This window comes from Lipomyces chichibuensis, assembly GCF_038497645.1.
Source record: "Lipomyces chichibuensis strain CBS 12929 unplaced genomic scaffold V1513scaffold_17, whole genome shotgun sequence".
Lineage (NCBI taxonomy): Eukaryota > Fungi > Ascomycota > Lipomycetes > Lipomycetales > Lipomycetaceae > Lipomyces > Lipomyces chichibuensis.
In genome coordinates this window covers 136,959-156,513 of record NW_027117469.1, presented here as the reverse complement: position 1 = coordinate 156,513, position 19,555 = coordinate 136,959, and the positions used below count along the sequence as shown (strand labels likewise).

Genomic DNA, 19,555 nt, shown 5'->3' with positions numbered 1-19,555 from the left:
AACTTTGGAGCCTCTGTATCTAAACCTAATATCACAACACAAAGTAAGGAAGATGCACTCTCAGATTTCCTTAGTAGAGTTCTTTCGAACTCAGATCCATAACTACGCCACTGTTGCTCATCTGGAGGAATCGTTTATGATGGCACGTCTGACATCGAGTACTCGAAGCCAATGGTCAGTGTGAAGTAACCAGCAATGCTGACGGCTATGGCTGACATAACGATAAATAGCTTGTTATTTATAAACTATTAATAAATTAATTAGTAATTACATCCCGTAGTTAAGATTGATGGCCAAAAGAGTTCGCTGCAAAATCTGTGTTTCCAAGTGCCGGTAAATCTCTCGTTTGAACGATTTGTCGCTTCTTTCGGCGCCCACAGATCAATTAGTTAATCAGACGGAGCCAGTCACAGCCTCATCAACAACACTTTCTCAGTAGCCCCTGGTCGCCAACTGCTATTAGCACGACTTCGATACAAATATAGCCCATGTTTTACTAATCTCTCTTTTGAACAGCAGCGAAAATTAGCGAAAGATGTCGTCGGCAGCGTTTGAGGGCATCGCAGCTCGGAATCTTGGCACACTGTTGCCGATAGACGAGGAAGCTTTGAAAGAAATAGTGCATTATGCAGCTTCTTTATCAGGACCAGAAGAAGCTGCTGAACATTTCAAGGTACGCAGTATTTCTAACGATATTTGACAGTTACAACGAAGGGTTCTCACACTGGATATAGGGACTTCTAGGCAATGAAGCCGCATCGCTTGATTTTATTCACGGATTTTGTTCTCGGCGATGGCCGCCGAAAGCGAAGCAGCAAAGCTCTGGATCCGGATCGAATAACGGTAGTACTCGTATGGTAACGAAGCGAGTGGTGGTTGGTGCGAAGAAGATCTCGAGTTCGAGTGGTCTGGCGAAGCCAGCGTCGTCTGCAACGAATACGCAGTCGCCGGATATTGGGCGTGGGTATATGAAAAAGGCGGACGGGGAGGATTATTATATTGGTGTAAAGTATATTGCACAAGTTGGAGGAGCCGCTGATGGGATCGCTGACTTATTTATAGGAAGGATAAAGGCAAGAAGCGGCATCACGATCTAACTCCAGAGCCTACACCACAACCAGCTCCTCAACAGGCATGGACTACAAGTTCAACGACGGAACCTCTACTGGAAACTACCACAGCGAAAGCGGCATCCATTGCGTCGGCAATCAACGGCAAAAGGTCAGCAAACTCTACCCCATCGCCGGCTTCATCAACGGCAACTTTGGTTCCGGTTTCCAGATCGCGATCACCGTCTGTCCAGACAGATGCACGCTGGGCTGCGCCACCACCTATTCTTGCAAAGAATCTATCAACGTCATATACCTCCAACAGCGCCACGGACAAGGCGAAGAAGGAATATATTGCTGTAGCTTCGACCCCATTGGAGCCAGTTAAAGTCAATACCCCTGCCGCTTCTTCGTCACAATCTCCAACAGCGCTTGTACCGGCGCCACGGACCTCGTCTCTGTCGAAGAAGAAAGCAGAGGGTACCCTGATGTCAGACTTGGCAACAAAGAAAGCCGCGACGAAGCCAGTAAAGAGCGGAGTAGGTGCGGCGCTAGCCGAGAAAAATGGGCAAAAGTCTATCAAGGTGCATTCGCTGCAGGAAGTTGAAGACGCTATCAGGATTTTAGAAGCTGAGTACACCGATACGAGTGAGCGACGGATATGCAATTGTCAAGGTATGCATACGCTTACCTTACTTTCAAAGCGTCACTTCTAACAGGAGAGTAGCACAACGTCATCCACTACTCGAGGTAGCTCCGAACTGTCTAAATTGCGGAAAGATTATCTGCGTAAAAGAGGGCCTAGGGAGTTGTACTTCTTGCCACACTCCGCTGCTAACTAAGGAAGAGTACGACGGGCTCGTAACCGAGCTCCGGCAGGAACGTGGACAACTCAAGAACGAAATTTATAATGAGCAATCAAAAAAGCTGACAACTGGTGGTAACGCACGACTCACGTATTCAGGCAGCGCGGGAGGACAACCGCTCACAACGGACCAGGCAATGTTACCAGGCTTAGATCGTGCGAACGATCAGCTCTCCAGTTTGTTATCATTCCAGGCAAACTCAGTGCAGCGAACCAGAATTATTGATAATGCTAGCGATTTCGACTTACCTGGCTCAGGTAGTGATCGATGGTCGACGCCTGCCGAGCGCGCAATGCAGCTTCGCAAGCAGCAACGTACTCTTAAGCAGATGGAAGCTCTGGACGCGAAACGCAATGGTCGAGGTAAACGTGTCATCAGCATTGACCTGCGAGGCAATAAAGTCGTGGCGGAGGATCATTCAGAGACTGACTTCGACTCAGACGAGGTTGATGATGTTGAGGAGATTGATACCAACTCGGCTCTCAAGGAACAAACTGGAGCAAGGGTTGAGATGTGGAATCCCGACAAGGATAATGCGCGGTTTATTAGGCCATCGTATCCTGGTTTGAAAGAAACTATGGCCGAAGGACAGGGCAATGCTGACGCGAATACGGACAAAGCGAGGACCAAGCAAGTTGAATCGGATGACGAAGCGATGGATATCAACAGCGATGATGCACAGCCTGCTGCCAAACTCGTTACGCCCTCAGTTAACCTACCAGCTGCTCTGAAAGATTACATCCAGACAATTAATACTGACCCGCGCCGCAGTCGTCCCGCTCGTGTTCAGGAGGAGTTCGAATACGACGATTTTGCCAGCACAAAATCGTTATTCGATGAAATCGGCATCACGGAGACTGTTGACGAGGAAACGACGGAAGCCATTGCTCAAGCTAATCGACGATTTCAGACTGGCATTCGTGAGAGTAAATATGCTACAGATAGAGATGCCGAAACTATCACCCGCCCACCACGATATACTGAGAGCACCACGCGAAGGCCAGCACTAAGACGTGAAATCTCAAAAGTTTCAGAATTTTTCTTGGATGCCGATGACAACTACCATGCCGACACTGCCATGTTTACGGGACCATCCGGTCCGAGAGGTAGTTATCGGGCTGCGCCTACCCATGGCTATGATGACGCTGATGTTTTGCGGTATCACTCGCACGGACCGCCTGCCAGCTATTCTGACGATGATAATGAGAGTGAGGAAGATCAGGGGATCGCCGGTCCTACTTCACCAGCGATTGCGCCGGCGCAACAGCCCAATTTGCCACGCCAGGAGGGTTCTACTGATGTCGGCGTGCCTGCTGCTATTAGCCGACCTACGGTGGCAGACAAAGGAAAAGCTAGAGCTCAGACACATGCCATTGATTCTGAGAGCGAGAGCGACGAGGATATGCTTGACCGAGAAGAGATACTTGAAAAGTATAATCAGTTTAAACCAAAGGGTAGCAGTAACTACGTCAATCCTTACGTCGCGCCACGATCGCCCTCGATCTCGTCAGCTAGTGATGGCGAGGAAGATTACATTGATGATGCCGACGATAACCCACCTGTTGAGGATGACGGAATTGAATTCATTGATGAGGAGGCTGAGAATTTTGTGAGCCGTGATGACGAAAACCAAAATGACGACGAGCCATACGGTGGATATGTTGGTGTTGTTGGAAATGATGAGTTACCGAATGATCCAGATAATTACTTGAATCAATTCGGATTTCCCACAGGAGGACGCAAGGTGAAGCGATGGGGACATGCAAAGCTGAAAACGTCTGCTTCGACGCCAATAGAATATGATGGCGAAGCCGGAGATGGGAGCAATGCTTCGTATCCAGTGCAGGATGAAGCATATTGGAATGCGATGAAGAAAGCTGACGCTGGATGGGCACCTGTTCCTGGTTCGAACGTACGTGACGATTGGACTACAGGTTCCACGAAGCCTTCAAAGAGTGTGGGTGACGATTTAATGGATTTTTCGTGATTGGTTAGCATGTACGATAGGTGGATTGCTAGAAAATATGTATTTGACATTTTAATTCTTGCTCATCAAAGACTGGTAACTATAACTGCACTCTGCCAGGTCGACGTTCCCAATCCTGTCTCAAAAATGAAGGACGCCTACCGAGACCTTCGTTTAAACCGCACACTTCATCAAACTGACCGACCTCTTCGCCTTTTTGGTCTACAAGTTTGACAAATACATCCAGCGGGCATATACCGCCATCACTGGTCTCCGCCTGGCATCCCGGAACCTGTACAACACCGTCGTTGACAAGAATTCGCACACCAATTCTTCGAGCACCAATATTTGATGCGCACGATACCCTTTCAAAGATGATACGGCCTCCCATTGGAACGACGGACGAGAGCTTCCAATTGCGATTATCTGGCACATGAGTAGGTGGCAGCGGTTCAACCTCCGGAAATAGGCCCAAAGTACCGACTAAAGGGACAATATCACCGTCATGTGCACTGTCAAAATCTAGTTAACAACTTACAACTAAAACCTACACAATCGACACACGAATCGCAACAACTCACAAAGAGAAAAATAATTTCCCGGCTTTTTCCGGTCCTAGTTCCAAAACTTCGCGAGTCGCGTTTAAATACAGAAAGCCCATAACCGCGCTATATGGCGTTCCCGGTCCTGATCTATAGTAATGTAATAGGTCCCGAGCATATGCGAACTCCTCCCATTCCCGCTGCGTAAAGATACCGCACCACGGACTTTCTTCGTTTCCTGTGGCTAGAATTTCAAACCCGCATAGTTCTTGCATGTACCATAAGTCAGACACGCTGAAATCATAATCAAATTGCGAACGCAGGCGATTCGAGGCGCGGGAGAGATAGACTGACTTGAACTGTTCTGAAAGTACATGTCCTCTACTCCTTCCCTTTTCCGGATCCTGTCGGTATCGAAGGCACGCCTTAACTGGCGTGAGCGTATCAGCCCCTCTTTGTGGCGCTACATCGGGGATGATAACGTGCCGCACATTTGCAAACAGCTCATCCTCCTTAAAGAACCCGAGCGCGAAATTCTCAGCCGTATGTAGCACCCGTGAGCAGGAACATGAAAATATCGAAAATGTCTTGTTCTCTCCTTTGTCAACGCGATCAACTAGATTATCATAGCGATCTCGCAGTTTCACTCCGCAATTGTACGCCTGCCGAAGTCCTGCATACTTACCTTCTCGAGTAAGTTCCTCCAAATCTATACTCTTCCCATCCTCATCCACCTCGAAAAACTCCTCCCAATTCTCCAGAAAAGGTAACACACTCGCCCCAGACGCTTTTAGTTTCGTAATGAGAGACTTCATCTTGATACCGACCGACCGCGTAGGATAGCGCTCTGCATGCCGACTTAGCATATGGACTTGATCTACCACGCATTGTGATGGGAGAGTCGAGATTGTCGAGGTTTGATGCTTAATCCAAGGACTGTACCCGCCCAAGTGGTAGAATATGTGCCAATCTTGTATAACTGCCTGCAGCCTTAATGGATCCGATGCCGACGGAAGAGACGAAAGAGCGCGAAAGTAGTACGCGAGCAAACACGATGATATGACGACCAGGAAAAGTACTAAACGCGGCATTGCTAGCACCGGATGCAAAAATGCGTACTTCATTAACTGCCATTACACTAAGTTCGATGGCAATGAAAATGGTGTAGCTTCCATTGCTACAGCAGGTGCTTTCATTGTCATTAAGGGGCAGTAGAGCAGTAATCAGTCCACGACATTTGTCGGACTAGGGGTAGGGTATTTCTAGGTTTGCGCTTGTATTAAACGGCCACCAAACCCCGGATTTTGAACATTGCGTACCAAATGCCGTGATCGGGTCGTTCCATCCTTATGTCATCTGGTACGGCGAATTACAGCTTTCTTATAGCATCACCAACCTTGCAGTTATAAGGCTTAAAATTAAATAATACGTTAGTCGCATTTATTTTGTTTTCAAATGGAAAATTCGAAAAAATTATACTTCAGTGAAAATCGACGGTACATATGGAAGCATGAAAAACGTTACCCTATCTTTCACTTGTTACCCTATATTCCCTAATTAGGTTAGCATTTGTTCTATATTAGGCAATTAAAATGCCTAATGAGGAAATATTGTTCACACGTCGGACGACGCGCGTTAAACCAGAACGCGTCATATTGAATTTCACCATATTGTTTGCCTGGTGTTCTTTGTAGATATATTCAGGAATTTAATTTAATGACTAGGAGCCAGCCAGAACATGGCCATGAGAAAATCTATACACAATATTGCTGCATCATCTCTAATAATTTAAGGTTTCGTAAGTTTGAAAAGTGGTACATGCGTAAGGTTGAATTGTCCGCGTACGGTCTGTCGTGGATTTCACAGCCACTCAACCACTTAACTCCTTCACTACCACTCGCTACTTCCTTCCTACTCTTATTCGCAGCTGCAAACGCATCATTTTCAACAGAGTGGAAGCTAATAGGCGATATATCACCATGGAAGCCAACATGGCACCTATATAGGCACCTCTATTCACTACATATCCGTATGATTCCAACAGCGACTCTCCAGTGGGAAAGGGGCATTGGCCATTGGCAAGACGAAGCGAGTCATCACAACCGAAAGTTAGGCCAGTGAAGCCATAATTTACTATGACCGCTATTCATTAAAACTGTCAGTACTTTCAGCAGAGATCAGGTAGAGTTGGTAACATACCGGTCGTATATTTCAATGGATTCAGATAATTCATGCCCCTAAGAAATCCAGGCATATGCATAGAGAACAGGCCATTCATCAGTACACCAATACTTAGGACGACTGAAGTCATGGTCGCCGCGAAACCTGAATGTTTGAACATAGTGTTGAAGGCAATTCCAATTGACTCGCCACAGTTCACGACAACGGAGGCAGCCAATGAGGTGAAAAAGTAGGTCTCGGCCGTGCGGTTAAGACCTGTGACCATGACGACAAATGCAGCAAAAACGAGGCCGTTAATCATTTCCAGCGGTATCTCAAACAATGAATAGGACGTCAAAAATGGGAGGATGCCGTACACTCCATCATCGTGCTCTCGATAGAATATATCACGTTCTTCAGGGTATACTGCAATGTTGTTCAACATGCCGATAAAGTACAGGGCGCTGCACTGCTGGATCATACCAAGACGGTCGACAGCACCATAATAATCGTCCTTCAGTGGTGAGTAGAATAGCGCTAGAATTGCCCCAAATCCTACAACTTGGCCAAACCGCGCACCAATGATTGTAGGGCGTCCAATCATGTTTAAGTAACCGCGCCTCATCAATATTGGCAGTGTGCGAAAGAAAGAAGCCGGGTCGCGTCGGAGAGACCCCACTTCAGCTGGTAGCAGTATTTCGCCCCTTGATATTACTGGTTTCTCCGACCGGGATTTCTCCTCAAACCGCTCCAGCAAATTATTGACTCTTTGACTGGTGAGTTCCTCACGCAATTGATCTTGAAGATTGACCGACACCAAATCCAGAATATGGTCGGCAGGATTAGTGAGCGGCGGGCAAGTGTATCCACAGTCAGCGAAATATTTCAGAACGTCTTCGTTTCCGGGGCCAGTATATGCAGCACGACCACCTTTAGCCAGCAACAAGATATTTCCAAAGAATGAAAACAAGTCCGATCGCGGTTGGTGAATGGTGCACACGATAGTACGCCCCTCTTCGGCAAGGCCTTTTAGTACCGTTAAGATCGAAGCGGCAGTGAAGCTATCAAGACCTGACGTAGGCTCATCGAGAAGCAGGATTTTAGGCTCATTGAGCAGTTGGACACTGATTGATACCCGCCGCTTCTCACCACCTGAAATGCCTTTCACCAGCTCGCTTCCAATTGGAGTGTCAGCGCAGTCCTTCAGACCCATCTTCAATATAACCTCTTCAACACGCGTCCGCACCTGGTCCTTGGAGAGATGCGGAGGAAGCCGAAGTTCTGCGGCAAACTGCAAAGTTTCGCGCACAGTGAGGGCCGGAAGCAGACCATCATCATCTTGCGTGACATATGAGCAAATTGACTTCAGAACAGAGGGAGACGGATTTTGACCACCAAACAACACCGACCCAGACGAATAATAATGCGAAAATGCAGATGAATGCAATCTAAGCGCTATATAATTCAACAATGAACTCTTGCCTGAGCCGGATGGTCCCAGAATCGCGTTTATTTTCCCCGGTTCGAAGTGGGCGGTAATGCCCCGAAGGATTTCGATCCGACGTGTCGTGAAATATATATTTCGTTTTTCGATACCAAGTTTTAAGTCGTTGATGTCAATGCTGACTGGCCGATGCTTTCCTCGTGGCTCGGATCCACCGTCAACGCCCATAGGCGCAGGCTTCGAATCGTCTAGTTTTCGCTTCGACGTGGCAACTGAGACGTCTATCGGTTTGTACGTCAATATCAAACCGGCAATGAAGTATGATGCGACGGCAAGGCAGAAAATGGCAACGAGTGGGACCGTAATCCAATGCTGCGGAAACCCTAGCGACGCCAGCTGATATGAACCGGTATATTGAATGCATTCGGGATTCGACTCTGCACCATACGGGCATTCTCCAAAGTATCCTGTAAATTGGTTGGACGCAAGGGCGCCAAAGCCATAATACTGACAAACAGTTAACAATTCATGGTAACTGCACTTCACAGGAATATACTCACCACGTATGCTATCCATTTGAGCCATCGCACATACACTGGCATTGTGCCTGCTTGGTTAAAATATCCACAAGCCATACTCTGGACAGTATACACCATGTTCGCAATCAATGATGACTGTGCATAGTCTCTGGAGATCGCAGCACACATGGTAGCAGCACATACAGACACCCAGTGTTGCAATAATACATTAAGGAAATAGATGAAAAAATTCTGGGCGGATGTTCTGAGGCCGATCATATAGTATGAAATAGCGGCAAATAGCATCGGACAGATCACGTCCTCGGTCGCCAGACGTGCGAGCCGACGTGAAAGGAGGAAACCTGCAACGCCGACCATGCCGTCTTTTAATTCTCTGTCAAAGACTTTCATATCCTACGATGTGTCAGCACCAACTAACACGTTGATAAGTGGTACATACTATAGCACATAGTCTATACGTCTCATACATCAGGATCAGGTAGCCTTGCATAGCATTCGCAGCATAGAGAGAACCCATCACTGACCGGATACCCAACAAACTATCATCCAGGTTATAAAATACCAGGCCACACATAATACCCATGAAAATCGCCTCAAGAATACCAGCAGCTAAGCCTAGTGTATCTCTATATGTGATTTTGAATGTTCGTGTTGTCAGTACAACGATTTCTCGCCATATAGGTGCACGTTTGTCTGTAAGTGACGGTGGCTCAACTGCGAACGGTACTGACTCAAACATTTGTTCTTGTCGCCAAACTGCTATTAATGCCCTGATTCTGTTACCTGATTCTTCTTCGAGCTCGGGACATCGGGTGTCATATGCCGCGATGTCGATCAAATAATCTGCTGGGTTCACGTGTTCTGGGACCGTGTAGCCAAGACGTGAGAAGTATGCCACGGATTCCTCAACTTTCCCGGAATACAAGGGTTGGCCCTGTGAAAGTAATGTTATTGAGTCAAATAGGAAAAAAATATCTGATCGAGGTTGATGGATCGATGTAATTATGGTTCGGCCTCTTCGCGACAATTTCTGTAACGTCTTGATCAGTAATTGCGCCGAATAAGCATCAAGGCCGGTGGTCGGCTCGTCAAGGAAGAGGACTGAAGGGTTGGATAAAAGTTGAATTCCGATACTTAGTCGTCGCTTTTCACCACCAGAAAGACCTTTGTGGTCGTTGTCTCCGACCATTGTGTCCGCGCAGTCCTTGAGACCCAATTCAAGAATAACCTCTTCGACTAGTCGACGTCGCTCTTCTTTGGTGGTTGATGACGGTAACCGCAGATCCGCGGAATATGTTAGTGTTTCTCGACATGTAAGGGACGGGAGGAGAATATCTTGTTGCAGAACATATGCGTGCCGAATCTTGTGAATGTTGCGGTGGCCGTTAAACGTGACGGATCCATTAATATGAAGATTAGGAGATTTCATTCTGTTCGCCATGACATTCAGCAAAGAAGTCTAAGTCCTGTTAGTGCCCATTTCCACAATCTCTGCACACGACTAATTACTTTTCCTGATCCGCTGCCACCAATGATGGCCATGACGGACCCTGACCAGACATTGACAGAAATATCATCGAGGATCTTCTTCTCCACCAGACCACTTCCTTTGGGACCATTATCGTGATTCGACTTCCTCCTGATCCCCAGTACGCCCAGCGCAGAGGGCGGCGTTATTGTTACAGTCAAACCCCTCACGGAAATATCAACGGCTTCCACTTCATTGAAGGACAGCTTTGGGCCGCGTTGCTCTATCGTCGTGGTTGTCTCAACTTTGGCCGCCTCGAAAGTGGATGAGGAGATCGCGTAGCACTCTGTAGTATCGTCACTGGGACTATTTGGGCTCTTCTCTTCTAATACATCCATTGTGGCTTCGTTACGTACTAGCGTCAAAGAAAGTCACTCGCAATTACGGTGAATATTGGTTTATTGCGTAAAAAGCCATTCAATGACCAACAACCGTATCATGCAAATAACGGCTGAGGAATTTGCTTATCATCAATCGCAACGCGAATTGCATCTGCCGATAGGCAACTCGGTGTTGATATAACGGTATGTGGATGTGAGGACGGTCCTTGGCAGTTATGCTTCGCTTCAACCACTTGGCCGTTTGACGATAGCGATCTACGAACTTATGATAGCCGGAATGGTTCCGGCACGTGAAACCCTAATTTCATATTAGGGAGGCAGGGATCACAACCTTATCGCTGGCTTTTTTATTTATAGGAACTGCAAATGTAGATGTTGAACAAGCATATATTTCACCTAATTAGTTGGAGTTCTTACTAAACTGTTCAATTTTGCTCAACCTGACACTTTATGGTTGTGGACTAGCCGTATCTGTGCCGCAAGTATGCCAGTATAAACAATACCGCTTAACCTAAAGCTAACAACGGTACTCGTTTGCCGAATAGAACATTGTGGACAGCTAAACAGGCATTATTTTTTGGATAGAGCTCTGATTACAAATTCCTGCTTGCTAATCAACAATTGCACGATTGGTGGCATGGTGTTACATTTTTCGTAGAAGTTAGCGTCCAATCTGGAATGTTGATGCAGGCAGGCTAAAGGTCGAGAGTTAGAGCATAGACCTAACCCCATGAGATATTCCTAGAAGTCATGGCCATATCAATTGCTTACTTCTATACACCATAGACTAAATTACTGACCCTGATAATCTCTTATCCTGTGTGACTAGAGTCCGAAATACTATTGGCTATGGAAGCGCATGAATATAAAGGTTTCACAAGAATATATCAGCATCATCATCAGATTTCTCGTCTGTCGATAATTCGCATTCACGACAATAGCATTCCTACTAATTCCGACACGTTATCATGAATAATCTCGAAATGCTTGCAAGTCACGTAGGGCGCGTGTTAATAGGTGGATATCATTTCCCGCAATCCCAACCTTAGTGCCACCGGAAACAAGAAATATTTGAAAACCTTGTAACTCGCCACGAAACCCTCGTTATCAGCACCCAATGTGGACCCATCGGCAACATGATGGCATTTACAACGCAACCAACATACACGACTTCATAGTTCGCCGACCGAACCGAGCCATCTACTATATCTGTTGTCCTGTGTCAATTGAGCTTCAATAAACATAGACTAGGAAGAGCGGATAAGTCTGACTCGGGATTAAAAATGTCTGCGCCGTTGTACGTGTCTTCATACACGTCACCCACAGAGATCCAATTTATCAACAATCTTACTTCGCCACCTACCGTTTTGCATATTTCAAAGCCAACTGGGGAAATTACCGTTGCAAAAAGTATGTGATTCAGTGCGGCATACCGTGCATGTCATGCGTCGTGGCAGACAGGAACCAGTTGTATAGCGGGCTTGCTGACAAAGTAATCAGATGAAGGCGATACCGACCAATATGCAACATTCGGGCAATCAGTCCCTGGTATTCTCGGCATCATGCGTTTACGGATTGGAAAATATGTCATTGTTATCACCAAGTGCGAGAAGGTTGGCCTTATCAAGGGACATGTCGTTTACAAAATAACGGATTTCGAGTTCATTTCATTGCGAGATGGTGCTATGAGGGATAAGGACGAGTTGACGTATTTATCTTTGCTGAAACAACATATCAAGACTGGACCTATGTATTTTTCCTATACTTGGGATCTCACGAATAGTATGCAACGGCAAAGAGGTGCACAGGATGGGTCAATTTGGAAGAGAGTAAAATGCACCTGTTGAACTAAATTATAATTTGGTAATTTTACTGACGTCACTGAACAGGCCGACGAACGATTCTTTTGGAATAGATACGCCCAAAGTGAACTGATCGAATATTCTAAGACCAATTCCGATGTCGACCAATTTATTCTGCCAGTCATATTTGGCTGTAAGTGCTACGAAGCTGAGGTGTGAGTAAAGTCTAACTCTCAATTTGTAGACGTCAACCTTACGAAAACTTCAATTAACAATGTGCCGCTTACATTCGGCTTAATATCTCGTCGCAGTCGATTCCGGGCTGGTACCCGATACTTCAGCCGTGGTATTGACCAGCAAGGAAATGTATCCAATTTCAATGAGACAGAACAGCTTATGATTCTCGAGACCCAGGGTCAGGAGACTTATAGTTTTGTTCAGACGCGTGGAAGTGTTCCGGTATATTGGGCAGAGATTAATAATTTGAGATACAAGCCAAAATTGAGGATTTTTGATACTGCAGTACGTATACCAAGAACCTTGCTGTATATTATTGGGACGCTGATCAATGTAGTTTGAAACTGCAAGGGTGCATTTTGATCAGCAGAAGGGCATTTACGGCACGAACTACTGTGTGAACCTTGTTAACCAGAAGGGCCACGAGCTACCGGTCAAATCGGCATACGAGACGACCATTAAGTTGTTAAATGATCCACAAGTTATTTATGTGTACTTCGACTTCCATCACGAATGTCGCGGTATGAAATGGCACCGTGTGCAGCTTTTAATTGACCGGCTAGTTGAGATCGGCGCAGATAAGATGGACTGGTTCCAGTCAGTGGATGACCCAGAGAAACTAGTCTCTGTGCCGAAGAAACTTCAGAATGGTATCGTTAGAACGAATTGTATGGATTGTCTTGATCGTACGAACGTTGTGCAGAGTATGCTGGCCGGATGGACGCTGCAGAAGATCTTGGTCGACGCGAAGATTACACCGTTTGGCAGTCGTTGGGAGGACGATACTGAGTTTGAACTACTATTTAGAAACGGTATGTGCCGTATACGACGCTAGGTAAGAAGCCGGGATGCTGACGTGATTTTTTTAGTTTGGGCTGATAATGCGGATGCAATTTCCAAAGCATATTCCGGCACCGGTGCTTTGAAGACTGATTTCACTAGGTATGGATGATGTTGTATTTTATGACGAATTCGGTGCTAAATGTGTCTAGAACCGGCAAGCGAACGAAGAAAGGCGCGTTGAACGATCTTTCTAACTCTGTCGAACGCTATGCCCGAAACAACTTCTTGGACGGGCCAAGGCAAGACGCGTACGACCTTTTCCTGGGAAATCACCACCCGTACGACGTTGTCGATCCGCCGTTCAGAGATCATAGACCCCTTCTTATCCAATCTGTAAGTCATCAACGTATAAATTTATTGCGCCTATTCGTTCTGATATTCTGTAGATGCCATTCATTTCGTATGGGGCTGCGTTAATGATTGGAGCAGCCCTCTTTTTGCCGCGCGCAAATGACGCGAAGCTTTCGATTCGCCTGTTTATTGGCATATGGCTTGTCCTCCTAGGATATTCTCTATACTTCATTTCCAAGCACGGTTTGGCGTACGTTAATTGGCCACGTCTCGTGCCGTTGGATTACGTTAGCGAACAGGAAGTTGTTCATCCTGGAACTGGCAAAATCAAAGGATGGGTTATGTCTGAGAAGAGCAAGATTGAAAGCAAGATCCGTGGTCTTGAAGAGGGCAAGAAGCGTACTGAGTAGATTGTAGACTGGAAACTTAGAGACTAGACAGTAGAATGTAGACGATTTACAGGGGAATTATTGAGACGCGGCATGCAAACAATAGAAAACGCTGAAGTGTATAATAAAATTTAGTGGCTTTTTGTTGATTTGTGGGTCAGACATTGATATTTTGCATTTGCTTAATATATGACAATAATCTTGGCGTCATGGTCTCTCCTCGAATTAAAATTAAATTATAACGAAAGGTTGAAATTACTGTCGGAAGTCGAGGCGATAAAAAGCATAGTCACAAGTGTTCTGGTCAAGACGTTCGCATTTAAAGTGGTCAAGCGCTGCATTGACGGCGACGGACTCGCATTCGAAGCAAAAAAAAGTCGAATAAATCATATAGTCCATTTTGAATCGGTGCGTCCCTCGTTCCTATCCAAAATATGGTTACCTGCTAGCATCTCGAATCGTATTATCTCAATGCCCACTTATTTGCTCGGAAGTACCCTAAACCGCAGAGAAATTATCTGCAGTAGTCAGGGCTAGATATGTGCCCTTACCTCGGGATGGCCAAGCAAGTAACGCACCATGCTGAAATGGACGTTATAACACGAAACTAACCTGAAAAGGGTACAAGTCATTTCCGAGATAATTCAAAATCTTGTTGGCCACTGATTTAATAAATTTATTTATTTGCAAATAGAGTATTGGTAAGAATTAACAGTGGCTTGAAAATGAAACCGTGTAAACTACCCCAAGGAGCCAAGCCCCTGCATAACTACCAAATACCCCGTTTTAGGCCCAACCAGAACTCCCAAGCGCAGAATTTTTCCGAGCTATCTTTTTCTTCCTTCGAACAATTATTCCCACGTTCACTCAGAGTTGTCAACATAGGTCACGGTAGACGATATGAGGATCAAAAAGAAACATCAAGCCGGTGCGGCGAAGAATTTTATCACGCGTACACAGGCGGTGAAGAAACTCCAGCTTTCTCTGGCAGATTTTCGGTAAGTTGTGTATATCTTTCCAGGTATAGATCAGATATTGAAACTTGAGTAGACGTATTTGCATATTCAAAGGGATCTATCCCCGCGCCCCCCGCAATGCAAAAAAAGCGAACAAAGGCTCGACTGCGCCAACGACATTCTACTACACCAAGGACATCCAATATCTTCTTCACGAGCCTGTCATCCAAAAATTCCGAGACCACAAGATTTTCGCCCGCAAGCTCTCACGGGCTTTAGGTAGAGGCGATGTATCTGATGCCAAGCGCTTGGACGAGAATAGACCACGGTATAGACTTGATATGATCGTGAAGGAGCGGTATCCTACTTTTTTGGACGCCGTCAGGGATTTAGATGATGCTTTGAGCATGTTATTCCTCTTCGCCGCCATGCCGGCGTCAGATAAAGTCTCAGCACGAGTAACAGAGGACGCCGAGAAACTGTGCAACCAGTGGATGGCATACGTTGCCCGTGAGCGACTTTTGCGGAAAGTATTCGTCAGTATTAAGGGTGTTTATTACGAGGCCGAGGTCAAAGGGCAGGAAGTGGTGTGGCTTGTGCCGTTTAAGTTTCCGCAAAATGTCCCTACCGATGTTGACTTTCGGATCATGTTGACATTTTTGGAATTCTACACGACATTGTTACAGTTTGTGTTGTACAGACTTTATGCCGATGCCGGGATCGTGTACCCGCCTAAAATTGATGCTGCCAAGGTACAAGGTGTTGGTGGGATTTCAGCATACGTGATGGAGGGCAAGCGCGAGAAGGAGTCATTGCTTCAGATTAGCACTACCACGAAAGCGATTACCGAGTCGGAAATGGCGTCTCGCGCGCAGACCATCGCCACTGTTCTGAACAAAATCACTGACCGTGTGGACGGCGACGTTATCGCAACGACGGCCGACGACGAGGAAGAAGTGATTGACACACTTGACAAGTTCACAGCATTACCGAGCACAGACACCGTCATCAGCGACATCATACCGCAACCTGACGAAACGTTGCCCGAAGACGCCGTCAAGACCCTTTTCTCGCCTTTTACGTTCTACGTCGGCCGCGAAGTGCCCCTCGAGATCGTCGAGTTCACAATACTTTCCCTGGGCGGCACCGTGGTCTCCGAGTCTGTGCTCGACGGGTACCTCCACGTCGACACTGACGCTCTGCTCGACGCTGAGGAGGTCGACTTTGATGCACGGCAACGTGAAGTCGATGCGTTGCTTCAGAAGGTGACGCATCAAGTTTGTGACAGACCGGCATTGGCAAGTAGGGTGCCAGGACGGATTTATGTGCAGCCGCAATGGGTTTTTGATTCTCTGAATAGAGGACGGTTGGTGCCCGTTGATGAGTACGCGGTCGGGGCTACGTTGCCGCCACATTTGAGTCCTTGGGGTGATGGGGCTGGGTACGATCCTGAAGGCATCGGCAAGGAAGAGGAAGGGGAAGAGAGTGAGGAGGTGGATGAGGAGGCGGAGTCTGATGAGGAGGAGATAGAAGGTGATGTGGAAGTAGAGGAAGAAGAGGAAGAAGAGGACGAAGCTTTGCAGCATCAACGCGAACTCGAGTCCGAGGCTAAAGGAATAATATATTCGTCCGCGGCCTCCAAGAAACGCAAGCGTGCGGACAAGAAGCCCAAGAAATCTGCTGAAGAGAAACAGGCGGAGGAGGAGAAAGAGCTGCGGAAAATCATGATGACGAATAAGCAGAAGAAATTGTACAACCAGATGCAATACGGTATTCAGAAGAAGGAGACTCGGAGGGAGACGCTGAAGACTAAGAGGCGTAAGCTTGAGAAGAACAAGCAGAATAAGAAGAGGGTTTTGTAAGTTTGTGGATTAGTAATGTATGCAAGATATTCACTGTAAGTTTCGTAATCGCAGTTGCAACTAAACTGTCTGCCATATAGAAACAGTCCATTGCAAAATTAAGCATACTTAACTGGACAATTGTATTTGGAATATAAGGCTATTAATCCATTATTGTTCTAATATTACAAGTGTTTTCAACGCATGATCCCAAACCAAACCCTAGGTAAATTAGACCTTCGGCTCTATTTCAGCAGCAGTGGCGGCCGTGGCGGTATGCTCCGTATGCTCGATATCTTTCGTCTTGCCATCTTTGGCAAGCCATCTGTTGGCAGCTAGTTCAGTCACATCAGCATTAGCTGTCTTCCAAGGCTTGATATGCTCGGACCAAATAATATCGATTTCCTCCAACGTCTTGCCCTTTGTCTCCGGAAACATAAAAAACACGTGAATCGCCATGGCGATGCAGAATACAGCGAAAATTAAGTACGTCTTCCACTGAATGTTCTGGAATGCCGGGGGGACAAAAAATGCGAGAGCAAAATTGAATATCCAGTTAAACGCGCCGCAGAGCCCGTTTCCGATAGCACGTTGCTTGAGCGGGAATATTTCCGACACGTAGATCCAGATGCCTGGGCCCCACGTCGTGGCGAAGGTGGCAACGAAGAGGTAGTTGCATGCGATGATGGCCTTTGCGGCTGGCTTCTCGGGAACGAACCAGCGAATGTTTGGATTGTTGTCCACATTCGGGACCCAATGACCGTGGGCGGCCATGAGACCGGAGACGGCGAAGAGCCAGACGGCCATGATGCACGCGCCGTAGATGAGGAGTGGGCGGCGACCCCAGCTGTCGATGAAGAGTAGGGCGGGGACGGTCATGACGACGTTGATGACATACTGGATTGAAGATGAGACTAGGACGGTATTGCCTTGGTAGCCAGCCATTAGAAATGTGTAGACGACATAGTACATCATGACATTCATGCCGGTAAGCTGCTGCCAAATCTGGCCGGACATGGCGACGAACGTGCGGATTCTTGAGCCTTTGGCAAACAAGTCGAAGATTGTGACCTCTTGCGAGAGTTTGTCGATTCTGACGGCCTCGCGGAGCTCTTGGATCTCGACTTGAACGTCAGCGTTCTCAATGTCGCCCTTGCCTTGGATGTGAGTGATGATCTCGATGGCCTCGTCCCATCTATCTTGAGCGGCAAGCCATCTCGGAGATTCGGGGAAGACAATGAGTGTGAGGAGGAGAAGAAGGCCAGGGATAATTTGAATGCCCCAGGCAAGGCGGAACGACTTTGGACCATCCAAAAACGTGCATCCGTATGAGATGTAGAACATGATCCTACAATCTTTAGCATAAACTACATATGAAGGATGACATGGCGAGGCACATACATGATACCCCAGGTGACAGCCCATTGGAAGAGACCAACGAGACGCCCACGAATTTGCTTGGGGCTGAGCTCGGCGATGTAGACAGGGACCTGACTGGAACAAATACCTATGGCAACACCAGCGATTAGACGACCGCAAATGAGCTGCGCAACATTTTGAACCGAGCACTGGATGGCGGCACCAATCACCCAGATAATAGCACCGAGCTGAATAGTGTATTTTCTATTCATTGGCTGTTAGCATTGGTCGTTCTCAGATTAAGTCTTTCTCAGCAATAAGGGGAGATTTACCTTCCGATTTTGTCGGAAACAAAGCCAGCACAGAGCGAACCCAGGAAGGAGCCACCGGCCATGGCAGCAGTGATACCGCCCTGTTTAGTGGACCCAGGATAGTTGAAAAACTGGCGGTAGCTGGCATTGTCGACGAATGCGGACACAGAGGAGATATCGAATCCAAACAGCATACCACCGATGGTGGCGGACAGCGCCACGAGGTAGGGATTGTAGATTCTCAGAGCGTGCATTATTAGTAGGTAATAGCAGTTAAGTAGCGAGTGCATATAAGACGACAACAAAGAACAGTAGCGGACAGCGGACAGGAGCAGCTTTAAATCTTAGAACAGCCTGAGAGGAGCACCGCAACCCTGGCGGAAGAGATACACAAAAGCACACACTGATACAATACAGTTTCGTGTCTCCAAATGGCCGGTGCAGAAGTACAGGAAGTATGACAGCGGTCTCGTGGATCGAGTTGCAGTCGAGTAGGCTCAAGCCCATGAGGAATCTCCGAAGACAAGAACATGATGTCAGGGTTCATGGGTCAACCGGTCACCGGGTCCGGAGTTTGCAACGAAGCTGCTTCTACCAGCGCGTCAAGTTGGCAGGCAATATATTCGCAGCTAAATATGGTCTGGTGTTCGCCCCGGACACACTGTCTGGAGCAACCCACAATATCGATGATAAGGAGATTGCAATGGATGAGAGTGGCCGCCGACACCCGAGAAACCCCAGCCACGGCGCAAAATCGTAAATCCGTGTCCTCACGAGATAGTCTCGGGTCTGACTCACGGGCGGTTGCAACGACCCGGAGCTCGTAGATCCAGGTCCAAGCTCGTCGGGGATAGGGTTGCCTCCAGCTTAATATCTGGTTTCCCGACGGCAATCCGAATGGGCCTGCTGCCAGTCCACCGTAATTCTCGATTAGCAGTCCGCACATGTTACAAAGTGATTGCCTTTCATAGAAGAAATGCGGTACTCCGAATGCAGTCCACAACTGGTCGTTGACCATGCAGGGCTTCGGAATAATCGGATGGCCGTGGTCTGATCCCACGCTGCCCTGTACAGTACTGCCGACTTGGAAG

At 47.1% G+C, this 19,555-nt stretch overlaps 6 protein-coding genes across 6 annotated transcripts; 3 read left to right on the top strand and 3 right to left on the bottom strand.

The window, feature by feature from the left end:
• Positions 1-299: 299 nt before the first annotated feature.
• Positions 300-3,950, top strand: V1513DRAFT_400353 (uncharacterized protein). Its single transcript, XM_066895483.1, has 4 exons — positions 300-673; positions 735-1,009; positions 1,063-1,724; positions 1,777-3,950. Exons 1-4 carry the CDS (start codon positions 536-538, stop codon positions 3,900-3,902), a joined length of 3,201 nt encoding a protein of 1,066 aa, XP_066753380.1. The 5' UTR covers positions 300-535; the 3' UTR covers positions 3,903-3,950.
• V1513DRAFT_445430 (histidine phosphatase superfamily) lies at positions 3,924-5,700 on the bottom strand. Its single transcript, XM_066898102.1, has 2 exons — positions 4,463-5,700; positions 3,924-4,393 (listed from the first exon to the last, which is right to left on the bottom strand). Exons 1-2 carry the CDS (start codon positions 5,545-5,547, stop codon positions 3,982-3,984), a joined length of 1,497 nt encoding a protein of 498 aa, XP_066753379.1. The 5' UTR covers positions 5,548-5,700; the 3' UTR covers positions 3,924-3,981.
• A 406-nt stretch (positions 5,701-6,106) lies between these two features.
• V1513DRAFT_445424 (P-loop containing nucleoside triphosphate hydrolase protein) lies at positions 6,107-10,678 on the bottom strand. Its single transcript, XM_066898101.1, has 5 exons — positions 10,076-10,678; positions 9,006-10,025; positions 8,588-8,959; positions 6,623-8,534; positions 6,107-6,565 (listed from the first exon to the last, which is right to left on the bottom strand). Exons 1-5 carry the CDS (start codon positions 10,430-10,432, stop codon positions 6,324-6,326), a joined length of 3,903 nt encoding a protein of 1,300 aa, XP_066753378.1. The 5' UTR covers positions 10,433-10,678; the 3' UTR covers positions 6,107-6,323.
• An 872-nt stretch (positions 10,679-11,550) lies between these two features.
• On the top strand, positions 11,551-14,275 carry V1513DRAFT_400344 (SacI homology domain-containing protein). The gene is made up of 8 exons (XM_066895482.1): positions 11,551-11,845; positions 11,936-12,264; positions 12,325-12,430; positions 12,482-12,759; positions 12,812-13,286; positions 13,344-13,416; positions 13,467-13,650; positions 13,704-14,275. The coding sequence occupies exons 1-8, from the start codon at positions 11,719-11,721 to the stop codon at positions 14,016-14,018; spliced, it is 1,887 nt and encodes a 628-aa protein (XP_066753377.1). The 5' UTR covers positions 11,551-11,718; the 3' UTR covers positions 14,019-14,275.
• A 622-nt stretch (positions 14,276-14,897) lies between these two features.
• Positions 14,898-16,972, top strand: V1513DRAFT_469668 (Pescadillo N-terminus-domain-containing protein; the record flags this gene model as incomplete). The annotated part of the gene is made up of 2 exons (XM_066900138.1): positions 14,898-14,995; positions 15,048-16,972. The coding sequence occupies 2 exons, from the start codon at positions 14,898-14,900 to the stop codon at positions 16,813-16,815; spliced, it is 1,866 nt and encodes a 621-aa protein (XP_066753376.1). The 3' UTR covers positions 16,816-16,972.
• Position 16,973: 1 nt separating this feature from the next.
• Positions 16,974-18,884, bottom strand: V1513DRAFT_74889 (general substrate transporter). Its single transcript, XM_066900601.1, has 3 exons — positions 18,486-18,884; positions 18,196-18,417; positions 16,974-18,142 (listed from the first exon to the last, which is right to left on the bottom strand). Exons 1-3 carry the CDS (start codon positions 18,752-18,754, stop codon positions 17,026-17,028), a joined length of 1,608 nt encoding a protein of 535 aa, XP_066753375.1. The 5' UTR covers positions 18,755-18,884; the 3' UTR covers positions 16,974-17,025.
• Positions 18,885-19,555: the final 671 nt, after the last annotated feature.